At 36.6% G+C, this 16032-nt stretch overlaps 3 protein-coding genes across 3 annotated transcripts; all 3 read left to right on the top strand.

Annotated features, from left to right (window-relative positions):
• The first annotated feature begins 218 nt into the window (after nt 1-218).
• LOC144441410 (putative glutathione-specific gamma-glutamylcyclotransferase 2) lies at nt 219-4017 on the top strand. Its single transcript, XM_078130980.1, has 3 exons — nt 219-423; nt 2216-2251; nt 3343-4017. The coding sequence occupies exons 1-3, from the start codon at nt 289-291 to the stop codon at nt 3715-3717; spliced, it is 546 nt and encodes a 181-aa protein (XP_077987106.1). The 5' UTR covers nt 219-288; the 3' UTR covers nt 3718-4017.
• A 1821-nt stretch (nt 4018-5838) lies between these two features.
• On the top strand, nt 5839-8234 carry LOC144441223 (putative glutathione-specific gamma-glutamylcyclotransferase 2). The gene is made up of 3 exons (XM_078130780.1): nt 5839-5980; nt 7385-7420; nt 7851-8234. The coding sequence occupies exons 1-3, from the start codon at nt 5846-5848 to the stop codon at nt 8232-8234; spliced, it is 555 nt and encodes a 184-aa protein (XP_077986906.1). The 5' UTR covers nt 5839-5845.
• Nucleotides 8235-11140: 2906 nt separating this feature from the next.
• On the top strand, nt 11141-15164 carry LOC144441398 (nmrA-like family domain-containing protein 1). Its single transcript, XM_078130965.1, has 4 exons — nt 11141-11194; nt 12890-13415; nt 13680-13873; nt 14480-15164. Exons 2-4 carry the CDS (start codon nt 12896-12898, stop codon nt 14669-14671), a joined length of 906 nt encoding a protein of 301 aa, XP_077987091.1. The 5' UTR covers nt 11141-11194; nt 12890-12895; the 3' UTR covers nt 14672-15164.
• The last annotated feature ends 868 nt before the right edge of the window (nt 15165-16032 follow it).

Genomic DNA, 16032 nt, shown 5'->3' on the forward strand with positions numbered 1-16032 from the left:
ACACACGCAAAACTGCAGTTTAGCAGGAGCTGTCGCTAGGTTGTTACCACTTCCCTATTGTTTAGCAAAATGACCACGAAGGGCCTTCGCCGGTTATATAGGGAAGACCGGTACGGTGACCTCATCTGTTTGCCATATGCATAATGAACCGTGTGTACAAATAATGACGCATGTGCGCATGTGCATAATGAGTTAGCTATTTAGCTATTTATAGAACGCCGACATCAGTTCCAAAGTTGGAAGACAAGCTCCTTTAGGGTTACATATATACATATTGACATTAAACCGATGTGGATTTACGGATACGGGTCTCTCATATGGAATCCTGGTTTCGAATATGAAGAGAAGAGCATCGGCTACGTCAAAGGATATGCACGGAAGTTCTGCGTTATAAGTACTGTTAATAGAGGCACTCCTGAGAAGGTAACACAATGGGACATCGTTATGATGACAAAGCAATCTTGACATAGCCCGTATAGTAGCCTCAGACCACAGGGGCGTGTAATATTTCATAGATTGTTGTTTTCCAGGTCTACAGACTAAATATAACAACCTTTTGATTAATATATATTCCTACATGTAAAGGGATAGAGATTGATACATTTGTAGCAGCAAGATTCGTACGATATTTTCTTAATAAAACGGCATTCTAAGCAATAAGAAAACAACAATCTATGAAATATTACACGCCCCTGTGCCTCAGACAACTAACGGCAGGCTCTTGAGTTGGGTTTTTAGTACAACTGAACTATGTTTAGTCTCAGACCTATAGTAGTCTGAGGGTCAATACACCCACACTGTCGCTTTCGGACAGGGTCATGTTATTCGACGATTAGGGAGCCTTCAGTAATTACGGGGGGGGGGGGGTCATGTTTTAGAAACCTCAGGCCATGGTCATATTTTAGAAACCCGTCCAGAGTGGAGGGTCACATTTTACGTTGACTCATTTTATGACCTGCCTGGATTGTACTTGTTACCATATAGTAAGAAGATAACATTCTTGTAAAATGTACTCTGCACTATTTCAAACAAAGTCTACAATTCTGAGAGAAACAACACACATCCCTTCAAACTAAGAGTAGTATATAAACTGATGGAATCGCGCACACTTCCCTATATACAATACACTCAAAACATAACTTTTTGAAAGTCGTGACTTTTTGAGGTCTGAAAGCGCCGATTCCATCAGTTTATATACTACTAGTAGTAGCCGCTATAAACTGATGGAATTGGCACTTTGGCAGTTTGCAAAAATTGATAAAAACATCATGTAAATTAATGACCAGTGTTGGGCGTAGAACTTTATGACTATGTCACATGAATTCTAGTGAACCCTCATGCTCACGGCCAAAGATTATAGCCAAGAGCAACAAAGTTACCCTGGTTTGAATATCTCTGTTGTTACAATAAAAAGAACAATTGTATATCTAACATCTAACAAAGGTTCAGAGAACTGCATTTTAAAGTATAGGATGTATACCTTAGTCATATTATAAGGTATTGTATAGACAGTCAGTTCTGGATGTCAGACTATATGTTCCTAGTCACATGTGGTCTTGCATGTACATTCAAGACACTGTCCCTATCCTTGAAGTCAGACTATATGTTCCTAGTTACATGTGGTCTTGCATGTACATTCAAGACATTGTCCCTATCCTTGAAGTCAGACTGTTCCTAGTCACATGTGGTCTTGCATGTACATTCAAGACACTGTCCCTATCCTGGAAGTCAGGCTATGTTCCTAGTCACGTGGTCCCACATGTACATTCAAGACATTGTCCCAATCCTTGAAGTCAGACTGTTCCTAGTCACATGTGGTCTTGCATGTACATTCAAGACACTGTCCCTATCCTGGAAGTCAGGCTATGTTCCTAGTCACGTGGTCCCACATGTACATTCAAGACATTGTCCCTATCCTGGAAGTCAGGCTATGTTCCTAGTCACATGTGGTCCTACATGTACATACAAGACATTGTCCCTATCCTGGAAATCAGGCTATGTTCCTAGTCACATGTGGTCTTGCAAGTACATTCAAGACATTGTCCCTATGTTCTTCATATGTATAATGTCCCCATTATAAACAGTTGACTGAAACTTATTGAATTAACAAAGAACAAAAACCAGCTTGTCAAGAAGAAATTACCAATATTTATTCTTCTGATTATCATTTTGCTTCTTCGATCTCAAACAAACAAACATTTCTTTGATTTTGCAGCCTGGAAGAGTTGCAGCACTCGTAGAAGAACCAGAGGTTTGTGAAGTTATTGCTTTAGAAAATTAATACAAGTTGTTCATGGCATATCCTAATCTATTTAAACAATAAAGTATTGGATCCAATCCTTTTGGAGACATTATTGCCAAACAGTAGACAGATTATATTTCATAGTCCAATACAGAGTTATGTAACCAGAGTCATTTTCCCTAACTGGACATTGTGCCAACTCCCTAGAATGAGTTATAAAAAATTGGCAAATCAGGATTAGATGAGGCCTTCTGTATCTATACTTTGGGGCCAGGAATTATGGGACATAAACAATGTTATCAGCTTGTTATGTCAGCATTACCATTGTGTGGCCATTGTATCAAAAGGTCATAAGCTTTGATTACTTCCCTCCCACTGTAGAGCAGTCCTCTTCTAAGCCAGATTTGCACTGCATACTTTTGTGAGAGGTCGCACAATGCAGAGGTTGTGAACTTTTCATTCTTCTCTGAACATTACAAATGCAGATTAGATAAAGTTAGCTTTGCCTTTGTTCACTTTCAATGAACTTGTGATATATATATATATATATATATATATATATATATATATATATATATATATATATATATATATATATATATATATATATATATATATATATATATATATATATATATATATATATATATATATATATATATATATATATATATATATATATATATATATATATATATATATACAGTGAATGCAATCTGCAGGCTGCAGGTTCAACCCCCATCCCTGCCATTTGTTTTTGAATGGCAAATGTCCTTGGGCAAGATTTGAACCAGGAGTGTGCCTGTCAACCCAGCTGTATAATTGGGGACCTGGTAGGATTGAAGTCGCAATATGAATGCTTTAATCCTATGCGCTTGTAGAAGCTGCAATGGATTGTGCGTTCCCCATGGAGTTGAGGAAGTAATGGACCATTGTGCCACTATAGGTCCATGCCAGGGGTAATAACTGTAAAATGCTTTGAGCACAGGGTGGGAAAGTGCTATATAAAACAACATTTATATTATTATTATTATTATAATTATTATTATTATTATACTTCAATGTCCCAAAGTCCAGTTATGCTATTCATGTGTTTTTAGGGAATAACTTGGGGAGTTGCCTACAGAATAAAAGATGGAGATGCCAAAGAAATTCTAGAGACACTTGGACCAAGAGAAGCGGTTACTGATCTGTTTACCATAACATTCCATCCACGTGATGGGAAGCGCAGTCCCTTTGATGTGAAAGCTTTCTGGGTGCTGAAAAGGACCGAAGATGTAGTATCAAGTGATAGATACTGTGTTGATGAAGATATCACTACAACTGCAGAGTTGATTGTCACATCTGTTGGTCCAAAAGGTCTAAAGAACATCGACTATTTCGTACAATTATCCAAATTCTTAAAAAGTATAAATGTTGATGATCCTCATATGTCAGAACTTGAATGTCACATCATCAAATCATATAAACTTTAAAGGGCCCACTTTACACTTATAGCGAGAATGCACAGTTTGAGACCAATGATTGGATTTAGAATAGGGTTCTAACAGGCAGTTGATTGATATTGATATTGATAATTATCTTAATGATGCTATTATTTTGTATCTGCAAGCAGCTAGCTTCTCTTTATATATTGTATTTTTCGATTAGTTTATGCAAGAATGTAAAAGTGAAAACAGTCACTGAATCGAGGCTACTTTGTCTTTTCTCTGTAACACTAGAACTGTATCAGTTTATTATTCAGACAATGGAGATGTTCATTGAAGTTATGAAATTTGACATGTATTAAATTTATGAAATAAACAACCCAGCTCTGGTAAGAACAGTTATTATCTATCTGTTATATTATTTGACTCATGTGGAAAGTATTCATGTTTGTTTTGAACATCTTGGACTGTAATGACATCATCGGTCTGGATTATCAGCCTGCCCTAATAGACCACACCCACAACAGCTGATCTGTCAGTCTAGTATGTTCTGTGTTTCACAAATTCATTAGGTTTCCCTGCATGTACATTATTGACATACATATACATGTAGTGACATGCGACAGAAAAATAGATTTGACATAAACATGTATACCATATTTCCTTGTTTCTTGCCCTCTTTTATTCCTTCCTTCTCCCATCCCACTCCTAACCCTAACAAATGAGTCCAAATAAATATATAGTTTGTAACCGATGCTAAACTCAGTTTAGGGTCAGATGTAGAAGAATGCAGTCACATCCAGAACTATTAAATCATTCTTACCTCCCGTAAGGGAGGTTATGTCATGCTTCTGTCTGTCTGTCTGTGTCAGTCTTTGTGTCTGTCTTGTGAACATGATATCTCAAGAAATACTGCATCAATTCTAATGAAACTTGCTACACATTTTCCATATGGTAATACCAAGAACTGATTAGGTTTTGGTAAACATCCAATTAACATTAATTAGTCATTTGTATATAAAATTTTAATGCATTTATCAATTAGGTTACATCTTAGGAACGCATTGTTCAATTTGAATATAATTTAGTGCATACGTTTACCATGATAAACCACATACCCGGTAGGTCATATAAAGTTTGTTGATGTAGCTTTCAGCTTTAATAACTACTCTGCATAGTGAATAATTTTCGGTAATTAGACTATATCTTAAGAATGCAAGCTTCAAATGTCATGTAATTTGGTACATATATCAACCCTAATAATGCACACCTGTGCTTTGAAGTTTGTTGATATAACTGTTAATGAGTAATTTGGATGTGCACTTCTAATTCCATATAATTTGGTTAAAATCTGATGTAGGAATACGGCTTGATTCATTTACTTATACTACATGTACATGTATATGTACTTTCCTATCGTATATTGTCATTTAAAACCAGAGTTCAACTGAATGCTTTTCGTAAGGTCAAACCCATAGAACTTTGGCCTACACACATTGTTGGAATGCAAAATATCTGAGCTATAGCTATTAGAATATGATTTACCACTTAAATGGAAAATCAATTGTATAAAACTTTATGAAATTTTAAGCTTATTTGCAAAATCATTAATTATGCAAATTAACCACTAATGTTACAAGTTACATCAACAAGATTTAAATGACACATGCATTTCTTTACCAACTTAAATAGTTAACATATTGCCTAATTAATTGCAAAATCATTAATTATGCAAATTAACCACTAACGTTGTAAGTTACATCAACAAGATTTAAATGACATGCATTTTTTTACTATCTATGCCAACAGACCTAGCCTTTACAGGATACGTGTGCCTTGTCATGGGTGATATATTGCCAAATTTAAATGAAATTTGTTTGCATCTTTAAGATATAGCCTAATTACCGAAAATCATTAATTATGCAAATTACTGATCAAAACTAAAAACAATGCCATCAGGCTTTATAAAGATGTGTGCTTTGTTATGGTTTATATTTGTGCAAGATGGGCTATGTGGGGTTCAAGCATGGTTCAAGCTATGTATAACTTGCGTCACTTCATACCAACACTATAGGGGGCGCTAATTCTGGTGACTGTCATCAACAAGGTCACCCTCCCACCCATCCTTTGCTATATTTGGACTTGATCAACTGTATCAATAGCTATAAATAGTATAATGTGGATTTACGGGTACGGATCTCTTATATGGAACCCTGGTTTCGAATACGAAGAGAAAAGCATTGGATTTGTTAAAGGCTTTACACGGAAGTTCTGCATAAGAAGTGATGTCATGAGGGGCACTCCTGAGAAGGTAACGCTAAATACTACTAGCCTGTCAAACTGCAAGGTGAAAGACACTTCTTTCAGTCAGACTGCAGTACTGTAGATGTTATAATGCATGCATGACGTACACTCTAGAAATGACGATATAAGGATATGACCACGTTGTGGGACGAATATATTTTGAAATGTGTAATCACGACGAAGGTCTGGGTCCTCATCTGGGTCAGTACAATTACTCCAAGGTCTGGGCGCGCGAGCATGACATTTTGGAATACACGAACTGTATGATAATAGTGTCAAATCGCATTCTCGCAAACCAGAGTTTTTATTTCTTCCGCGACACTGCGAAATAACCTCTTGGCGGTGCGTCTTGGACGGTGCCGTAAAAGAGGCTGTGGTTTACGACGATGGTCAAATGGCTGGACAACGTTTTTACAGTACATGTATATAATATGGATTGGTAGGAGGTGAACTGAGCTCGTAATCAGTATTGTTATTCAAATTTCTTTGACATGAAATCACAATTACTCTAAATCACTATGCAAGAACAACCATTGAATAGCTCCAAAATAAAAGTAGGGTACGCAACATCATGACAGCTTCCGTCTTCGTACTCCATTGTGATAATTGACTACCTCGATACGTGCTGTATTATAAGTAGTACCTATACAAAGTGGAATTGTGTGTATTACCATAGGAATATATAGTGCACTTATATCTAGTTATACAAATCTGATATATTATCAGATATACAAACTCATTACATCAGATTTTAAGCTTGAACCTTCTCTAATAAAATTAAACAATCCTGAACTAACTAAGAGTAATAATCAGTAAATTTTGACTAAGAGACCACAAGCTTGAAACTGAAGAAAGGCCGTTACAACAAAACACCACCAAAAAGTAGATTATGTAAAATGTGGCATTCAACACAAATAGAAGACGATGCTGATGGGAAAATAAATGCTTGGTGGTTGATGCATGCAGTGGGCTTGGATGAATTGGCTTTGTTCTGATCTAAAATAGGAGCGTCTTGGGTACCGGGGGTATATACTGAGATGGCTATGGGACTAATTGATTTGTTTGAATGGAAAGTTTGTAAGTGTAAGACGGTCAAGGTACAGATACAGTATTAGAAAATAGAAAATACAAATTAGTAGTCTAGAGTGGCTGTCCCCAGAAAGTTGTCACTCTAAAATCGTTGCTCAGATGCCTAGCTTGTTGGAAAGGCGTTCGCCCAGGAAAAAATAAAACTAACGTAAAAGACGCAATAACGATGGAATAAAGGTAAATACAGGAAAACCAGCCTATCTAACATCAGATTTTAATCAGATTGAGCAACCATATGGTCATGGCAACTGTAAATTTGTTTGATTGGTTCTTACAACATCGAATTCGAAATTGATTTCAGTGTTCCTGTTTTAATTTGCAGCCTGGAAGAAGTGCAGGACTCGTAGAAGAACCAGAGGTTTGTGAATTTAAACACTATCTGAAAACTCAAGGAACCCTGACAGTCTAACACGTTAGCCGTGTAACGCATTGAGTATTTTGCTTTGAATTCAATCACTATCGGAATCTACTCCACCCCCACCCCCGCCCAACTCAGCCCATCCCCACCCTCAGCTCTACAAATCATGCTTGATTAAATCACGATGCAAACACCGTATTTTATTGATTGTACAAAACAGCCTAGAATCGACATAAGAGTAATTGTATATAATAGTAAAACGAATAGTACTTACATGTTCTTCCAAATGTAAGCCTTCCCGCCAAAAACGGCGTCTAGAAATCGATAGAGCATAGTATATTTCTGGTTTCATTATAAATGACATTGAAGGTGATTGGCTGCAAACAGATTCTGACAGTTAAATTGTGGTAGATTATTCATATATTCACAGGCAATTACATGGGGTGTAGCGTACAGGGTAAACGATGAAGATGACCAAACAATTTTACAGCACCTTGCACTGAGAGAGGGTACTACTGACCTGGTTACTATGGAATTCTACCCACGTGATAGGAAAGACGGTCCCTTCGACGTTGCGGCGTACTGGGCATTGAAAAGATCAGAAGACGCGGTGGTTCCGGATGATTATTACATCTTAGATGAAGATATTACTAAAACGGCAGAATTGATTGCCACATCTGTTGGTCCACATGGTCTTACGAACATTGATTATTTCTTGAAATTGATTGAATTTTTGAATAGTATAGAAGTTGAAGATCCGTATATTTCCGAACTTGAACGTCAAATCAAAATATATAAAAGTAATAAGGTCTGATAATACAGTTGTAAAATTACAGCTAGTTGAAATAGGAAAGGAGAGAGGGTCACATTTTAATGTCCTATTTTGAATTGGGTCATTTTCAAGTTGAACACCAAAAGTACACATACAAAAGTTACACTTGTGTAGTCATATTGGCCACGTCTGCACTTCTGTCTTAACTAGCGTGTCGCGCATACTTATAAGGGGAGGATCATGTATTGAAAGATATACTGAGGAGGAAGGACGTGATGTGATTTGATGTTAGAAATTGAAGATGGGTGTGATTGGACGAAGAGAAGTTAACAGATGAGTCCAGGTGACATGATAATGAAATGTGAAATCGAAATGAATATTTATGAAACAAAGAAACATAGAACGGTAAATCACAAAACAAAACAAAAGGAACATCTACAATTCCTCACCAACTTCCTGTAATACATTTCAGAAAGGACACAGACACGCCAATCCCTGAGGCACTGCTGACTAACAGTTACGTTCCACCGCCTTTATCTTTGCAAAGTTCAGTTTTGTCTATTCATGCAGTCACGGTTACTGTAACAACACATGCACACTCTAGCCAGACTTTCTTTCAGTCCTTTGATTCGTACGACCATTCCAACCGTCATTCCACATTCAGTCAGAGAGCAGTAAGTTTCTGTGAATTTACCTTTCCTACTATTTTCCACTGATAGAAAAGACTAGGCCTCCTGTTTGGTATGGCGCAGCTCAAGTTTCAAACCAATCCTCGCCTTAGTTCTTTATCCATTTGGATGTGGTTATCAAGTTTACCTTGACCACGAATTTCCAATTCTGCCGACTACGCCATTGGTCACGGTGGTTGCACCAAGAACGATAAGTTTCAGAACTTGTAGTTGACCGTACCTTACTTCTGAAAGTATACACACAAAAGTTACACTTCTGTTGTCGTACTGGCCACAAACGTCTGAACTTCTGCCGTAACTTGCCTGCCGCGATTTTTGGATTTTTGTAATTGAAGATGGGTGTGATTGGGTGAAGAGAAGTTAACAGATGAGTCCAGGTGACATGATAATGAATTGTACATATTAGGAAATCGAAATGAATATTTATGAAACATAACAAAAGAACACAGTATGGTAAATAACAAAAGAAAAGGGATATCGATTAAGTACACCTGGGACATTTGTTTAAAGATAAAAAAAAAACATTTAAATCGAGCCAAGATGATAAGGTTGCACCTTCCACTGTGGATACATAGAAAGAAGAGAAATGAACCGAACGTTTAAATTATATCATGTTTTATTTGTTGAATAACAATAGTAATAATAGGGTTCAGTCGTCGATGGGACTGAAGTACATACAGAACTTCAAACAAAATGTACACACACGTCGGTTTGCTATAAGGAAGTCTATACAACAAAGAAAAAGTCGATACCACTCTAAGTTTACATTATCATTCCAGAATTTTAGCACCTGCGAATGAAATAGCAAACTGACCAGAATAATTGGTTTGCTCATGGTACGGGTAGGGTAAACATTTAATTCATATGTCACTGAACTTGAACGTCACATTAAGAGCCATATTGGCGATAAATAACTAATGGCAAAGACGAACTACTTCTGCGAGGAATGGCGCAATGACGTCGCAAATCGTACTCTTAATGAATTAATTTAAGTTCTATGTTAACGCATCAATCTCGTATTAGGAGTCATCTACAGAATACTGTTTTTGAAATTTTTTCATTACACGCAAAATCAATATATATATATATATATATATATATATATATATATATATATATATATATATATATATATATATATATAGACAGTGTTCTATACCGCAGTGGCAGAGCGTAATAGTTTTGGTAGTACTGGAACTCTTTCTTGGTTGTAACTCGGAGTTTCACGCATAGTGCGATCGTCAGACAACTCTATATATATATATATATATATATATATATATATATATATATATATATATATATATATATATATATATATATATATATATATATATATATATGACAATAAAACACATATCATAAGTGAATTAATTGGATCTGATTTGTAAACTATCAAAGAAAGCTATCAATGCAAAATCATTTACGTTAAGCCCTATACAATTTTGGGTTTGAATGACAAGTGTGTATGTTGATTATTTTTGTATGCAGCGTTTTCACAAACATTACTGGTAATATTCAGAATCATGAAGAAAAACATTACAGAGTGGACTCATTCTACGTAAGCTTACATTTACTTCAATGAGAGAGTTTTTTTTCATGATGTTAAATAGAGCGAATGCAGATATATTTTGCAAGCATGATTGTTATATCGGTGTAAGGTCAATTATTTAATTCCTGGTTCTCATATTCGTGGTTATGTTTTTTTTTCAACCTGTGAGCACATCTTAGTTTTTCGATGTGTCATTATGTACTATTATAATAAACTCGTTCATAGTCAAGTTCATCATCCACAGATTCATTTGTTTGTAAGCAGTATATTTATTTCTATGGCTTTTTGTACAAACTCACCAACATACCACAATTTCTACAGTGATCAGCGATACAAAGTATGTCATCCGCCCATACTATTGTATTATATGTTTAGTGCAGCAACAACTACACGGCTTTTGTCAATTATTACTTGTTGATCTGAATGCAAATGATCCCGTCGCTGACATGAAATCTCGTATCACACAACAACTATGCAGACCCATGCACAAAGTTCAATCAAATTCGATGTACACATTGTTCGTTGTACAGCCTCCCAGTGTGACATACATGTACCCCTGTATACCAACACCCGCTGCCATGCCTCCAGCACAGACTATATGTATTAATGTTTAATGAATCGAACTTAATTTGTGTCAGGTATTGATCGACGCGTGCGCACAAGATAGCGTCATATAGTTAGATTGTAACAAGAACAAGACGGATATAGCTCTCTGAGGTGAGACTATCTTATTTGGTCTGAAAGCTATCTCTAGACGAAAGGTGAGTGTGCCAAACTGCTGAATTTCATATATTTCGTCGCACGTGTATCCACGAAGAACTAGAAATTGCGAACAGAGCTGATAATTAGTTATAATCTCATTAAAAAACCAATAATCATGCCTTTATTTGCTATGCACAAACGTTATTTGCTTGACTGTCAAATGCACGCTTGGATATGTATACCAAGTTATGGTCTAAAATTGCGGACTGAGATGACTCGTGACTGTGCGTTGTAATATTCAAATCAACAGTTCTTGGGCCTGTATTTCATTTTAGATTTCTCTCCCCAAGTCTAAACTTGGTTGATATGCTTAGCAAATTATTTGACGTCTTGTGTCCATACAGAGTATTTGCAATATGTCTGGGTCCCAGAAAGCACCTCAAGTCAGAATTCTCACAAAATAGTAATCACAGTAAAATATCTTGTCTATGAGGTTATATCGCAATGACAGTACTTGACAAAAATAAGCTAATCTTCAAATTTATAATGCTATTTAAGGTTTCGAGTAAGCTTCACCTGTTCGAACACCATGCCATTACTTATGAATACGGGCCTCCATTGTTGTCGCCTTCGCTGCTGCTACGCAACCCCGGCCATAATGAATGCGCTGTAACTCAATAGCACTTGTACACAGTCATTCAATAGCGTGATTTACATTTGAAACATGTCTTCTTGTTTCGGTTGACCCTTGAGCTTTTGCTTGTTTATTACACATCACGCCGAGTTGGCAGTTAAAGAGAAACCAAGCAATAGAAACAAATACGAACTGCTCTCTCCACTCTGACTGTAAGGGCTATTAGTCAAGACTGACTATATAGCAATGTCTTCGGTTTCTACATTGCTGTAGACGGTTTTTAACTAATATTACAACCCCCAAATCATGTGTTGATGGAAGTTAAAAACGCCACTATTATGTGCCTCTAGGAATCTGCACTGATGCTTTAGTTGTAATTATAAATTATTGTATAATTTTGAACACCCAGTTTATTCAATTTAAGTTTGGGTGTCGTCCCCCCCCCCCCCATATGTGGCCGGAACAACACATAGCTTCAAGCAACCATGAAGGTACCACCACCGTGGCACTTCCATGAAGCAAACAATATTTCAACACATGTAAAAGTCGAGTATAGTAGCAAAAGCGTCTCTTTCCATTTTGTTGTGTCTGGTATAGGGATTGAAGTGTTTTCATACAAGTTAAATGTGTTAATGTAAACCCTCTTAATATTTGATAATTCATAATTACTTTTTAGCAATGCTTCGACTGTCTTCGAAATGTACTTTTGATTCATATAGCTATTTTGTAATAGTGTAAATCCATCGACACCATTATATATCACAACAGTAACAACTACCTGTTGATTGTATGAGTGTGTTGATGACGTCACTGATTTCTTGTTGTAGGTCTGTACGCATATCGCGATATTGAACATATCGAACCCTTAAACAATTTTAAGTTATCAACTATGCACTACTTATCATAATATCATATCACAGTCCGTTTGTATGAGAGAGGAATGTGATCATACACATGTGAAAATCAACATTAGCTATATGTTTCATAAATATTTCCACTGACAATTTATTGCATACTACATCTGTACAACTTTTAATATAATGTAATTCATGTCTCAGTTATTTTGTAAATGCATTTAGTCAGACCTGATAATGACGACCTTCTGTTTCTATTCCAACAGATTATAATGGCCAAAGTCATCGCAGTGTTTGGAGCAACAGGAGCCCAAGGGGGTTCGGTAGCGAGAGCTCTGTTGAGGGACCCACAGTATAAAGTCAGAGCTATTACTCGTAATCCGAATTCCCCAGCGGCCCAAGCACTGGCATCACAGGGTGCCGAGGTCATTCAAGCTGACTATGGTAACAAAGAGAGCTTGGCCAACGCTCTACAGGGGGCATATGGTTGTTTCGTCGTCACCACAACCAATTTTTCGTTACCAAACTTTGAAGAAATTGAAGTGAAGCAAGGACAGAACATTGCCGATGTATGTTCGGTACTGAGAACTCAACATGTCGTGTTTTCCATGAAACCACATGTCAGGAAAATAATCGGGATTGAAGCCAGACATTGCGATGGAAAGGGAAGAATAGAAGATTACATGAATGAACTTGAATTACCCTTGACCTCCGTCATCGTACCATTCACATTCGAAAATTTTCTATCGAGGTTTAAACCGAAGATAGTAGACTTCCAACAATGTCAGTTAGGTGAGTCAGTGTACCAACCACACTTTGGAAGTGCCAACCACGATATAATGTAATGTAATGTAATATTTGTGTACCGCTCGTATACATACATACATACATACATACATACATACATACATACATACATACATACATACATACATACATACATACATACATACATACTGCATATTTTTTTATATTTCATATACTTCGCTTTGTTGGATTTTATCATGCCTTTTAATATATTTGAATATTAAAACTATGCACTTATCATTATTTCAGATATTCCGATGGGAGAAGTTCCTTTGGATGGCATGTCAGTTGAACAACTTGGTGACTGTGTCAAATCTATTTTCAATAACCTGACTGCCTATAAGAGGAAGACATTAGCAATTTCATCGGATAAAATGACAATAAGAGAATATGCAGCAATTCTGAGTCGCAACTGTCAACCTTACATATTTAGAGATGCACAGGTAAATGTTTAGGTGTATACTTGTCTGTCAGATAGATGTATATTACATGACTTTGTATGTTTGTCAATTTAACACCTTGAATGTCCATTATTTGTAGACACTGGCTAGGTGTGTATTATTTTTTATGTTTACCTTAGATTTTTTGTGTCAATGTATTGTTTTAATTGTCGTATGACGGAGGTGTATTTAACCTTACTCCTACTATCACTGGGTAAAATATTGTATTCAACAACAACAACAACAACAACAACAGCAACAGCAGCAGCAACAACAACAACAACAACAACAACAACATACCTATCGTCTTTCCCTTCCCCCTTCCCTGCAAATGCCCCTGTCTGCCTGTCTGTCTGTCTGTCTGTCTGTCTGTCTGTCTGTCTCTCTGTCTCTCTGTCTGTCTGTCTCTCTCTCTCCCTCTCTCTCTCTCTCTCTCTCTCTCTCTCTCTCTCTCTCTCTCTCTCTCTCTCTCTCTCTCTCTCTCTCTCTCTCTCTCTCTCCCCCTCTCTCGTTAGATATAAACACTCCTAGTACTATCTACTCATGAACAATACAGAGCCATAATACATCTCAATTTCAAAACCCACCTCTATTATTGTTGTTCAATAGATCACCACAGACGAGTTCCGTAGGACAAGTGGAAGAGAGGCAGCTGACGATTATGGAAATATGTTTGAGTTTTTCCAGAGAGTTGACCAACGTCACAACATGCAACTCACTAAATCTCTCAATCCAAAACTAAAGACATTTGAAGAATGGGTCAGGGAAAATGTATCCGCGATTAGATCTGCCCTTCAGTGAAAACACGTCGGAATATTTATTATCTTTGAAAGGACTTTCAGTGACTAGTTCAGTGTATCTGGACCTACTCTGAATTTGATTTTTAAAAGTAGGGTATGTATACGTAAAAGAAGGGTTTTGTAACTTGAAGCAGAATTTACCAAATGTTTTTAAGATGCATGTAAGACAAAGAGGAAAGAAGAATAAAACTGAAATCACGTGTCATATCACGTGACACTTAAAATATGGGAGAAGGATACATTTCCAAGCATAGTGCATGAGTCGTCCTTATTCTTCTGCCAAGAAATAGGGGGAGTGGGAACGGTAGGGAAGTAACAGCACGGCAATTCATCACTGACAAACCACAGACAATTCTGTTTTTTTAAAAAGCTACATTACCTGAATGATGATTGCCTGGCAAATTTACGTTTGAAACTGTCTTTAATGATATTAGAAAACTTTAAGGAGCAGAAATCCATCCCATTCCATGTTTTGGCAAATTGCTGTAGTGATGCATAGTTCAATTTGCATACGCTCAGAATTCATAGGGATTACGTACATACAATGGTGTTACAATTAATTATCGATAGCCGTTTATTATTGCATATAACTTTAAACGAAATATTCTTTTGGTAAGATTTGATCTGTTCTTGTCTCAAGTTGTTTGAAACACTTGGTGACATGGTTGGTAATATGGTTTCGTTAATATCGTTACTGAGGAAGAATTGTGCAAGCGTTTCATTTCTGTCCAGACTGTTACTATGGAAACGTAAACGCCTTAAACACTGCTGGATCTGGAGCTTATACAATGTTAGTGGCATACATGCTGATGTACACGTATGTATATGCATTCTTTGTCGAAATAGATCAGACACGCAATTTTATCACATAGTACTACAGTACTCTTTATGAGTTTTCAATTGCACTGCATCATATACATTTACACGGATTGACACACCAATGTACAGTAAACTTGAAATATGATTTTAACTTTACATAACTTTAGCTTCCGTCCATATAGAAATATATTGTTGAATTACACTGCAGCAATAATTCGCCTAGCTGTCCAAACGAATGAAATTTACCGACTCGTTTCATCTGAATCAGATGTATCTCTTAAAATGCCAGACTTTATAGACTCCTGTAGTAGGGACGGTACGGTTTTCCTTTTTTTTCTAACACTTCTCTAGATATTAGCGGGAATGTCTTTTCTTTAGATCTTTTTCACATGTCATACAGCTGACTTCATTCTCGCAAACCAGAGATGTTATTTCTTCCGCTACACTTCGAAATATGGCAAGTTTTGACGGTGCCGTAAAAGAAGCCGTGGTTTGCGACGATGAGCTGACTTGTGTGTTCTTTCATATCCAATATGTTGGTTG

The sequence above is a fragment of the Glandiceps talaboti genome, chromosome 10 (assembly GCF_964340395.1).
Source record: "Glandiceps talaboti chromosome 10, keGlaTala1.1, whole genome shotgun sequence".
In the NCBI taxonomy this organism is placed as follows: Eukaryota; Metazoa; Hemichordata; class Enteropneusta; family Spengelidae; genus Glandiceps; species Glandiceps talaboti.

Excerpts from the sequence above, each read along its gene's own strand:
- LOC144441223 (XM_078130780.1), top strand. The coding sequence starts at position 5,846 with ATGTGGATTTACGGGTACGGATCTCTTATATGGAACCCTGGTTTCGAA. Across the intron at positions 5,981-7,384 it reads TGAGGGGCACTCCTGAGAAG|CCTGGAAGAAGTGCAGGACT; the intron begins GTAACGCTAAAT and ends TTTAATTTGCAG. Across the intron at positions 7,421-7,850 it reads GACTCGTAGAAGAACCAGAG|GCAATTACATGGGGTGTAGC; the intron begins GTTTGTGAATTT and ends ATATATTCACAG.
- LOC144441410 (XM_078130980.1), top strand. The coding sequence starts at position 289 with ATGTGGATTTACGGATACGGGTCTCTCATATGGAATCCTGGTTTCGAA. Across the intron at positions 424-2,215 it reads ATAGAGGCACTCCTGAGAAG|CCTGGAAGAGTTGCAGCACT; the intron begins GTAACACAATGG and ends TTGATTTTGCAG. Across the intron at positions 2,252-3,342 it reads CACTCGTAGAAGAACCAGAG|GGAATAACTTGGGGAGTTGC; the intron begins GTTTGTGAAGTT and ends ATGTGTTTTTAG.
- LOC144441398 (XM_078130965.1), top strand. The coding sequence starts at position 12,896 with ATGGCCAAAGTCATCGCAGTGTTTGGAGCAACAGGAGCCCAAGGGGGT. Across the intron at positions 13,416-13,679 it reads CTTCCAACAATGTCAGTTAG|ATATTCCGATGGGAGAAGTT; the intron begins GTGAGTCAGTGT and ends TCATTATTTCAG. Across the intron at positions 13,874-14,479 it reads ACATATTTAGAGATGCACAG|ATCACCACAGACGAGTTCCG; the intron begins GTAAATGTTTAG and ends GTTGTTCAATAG.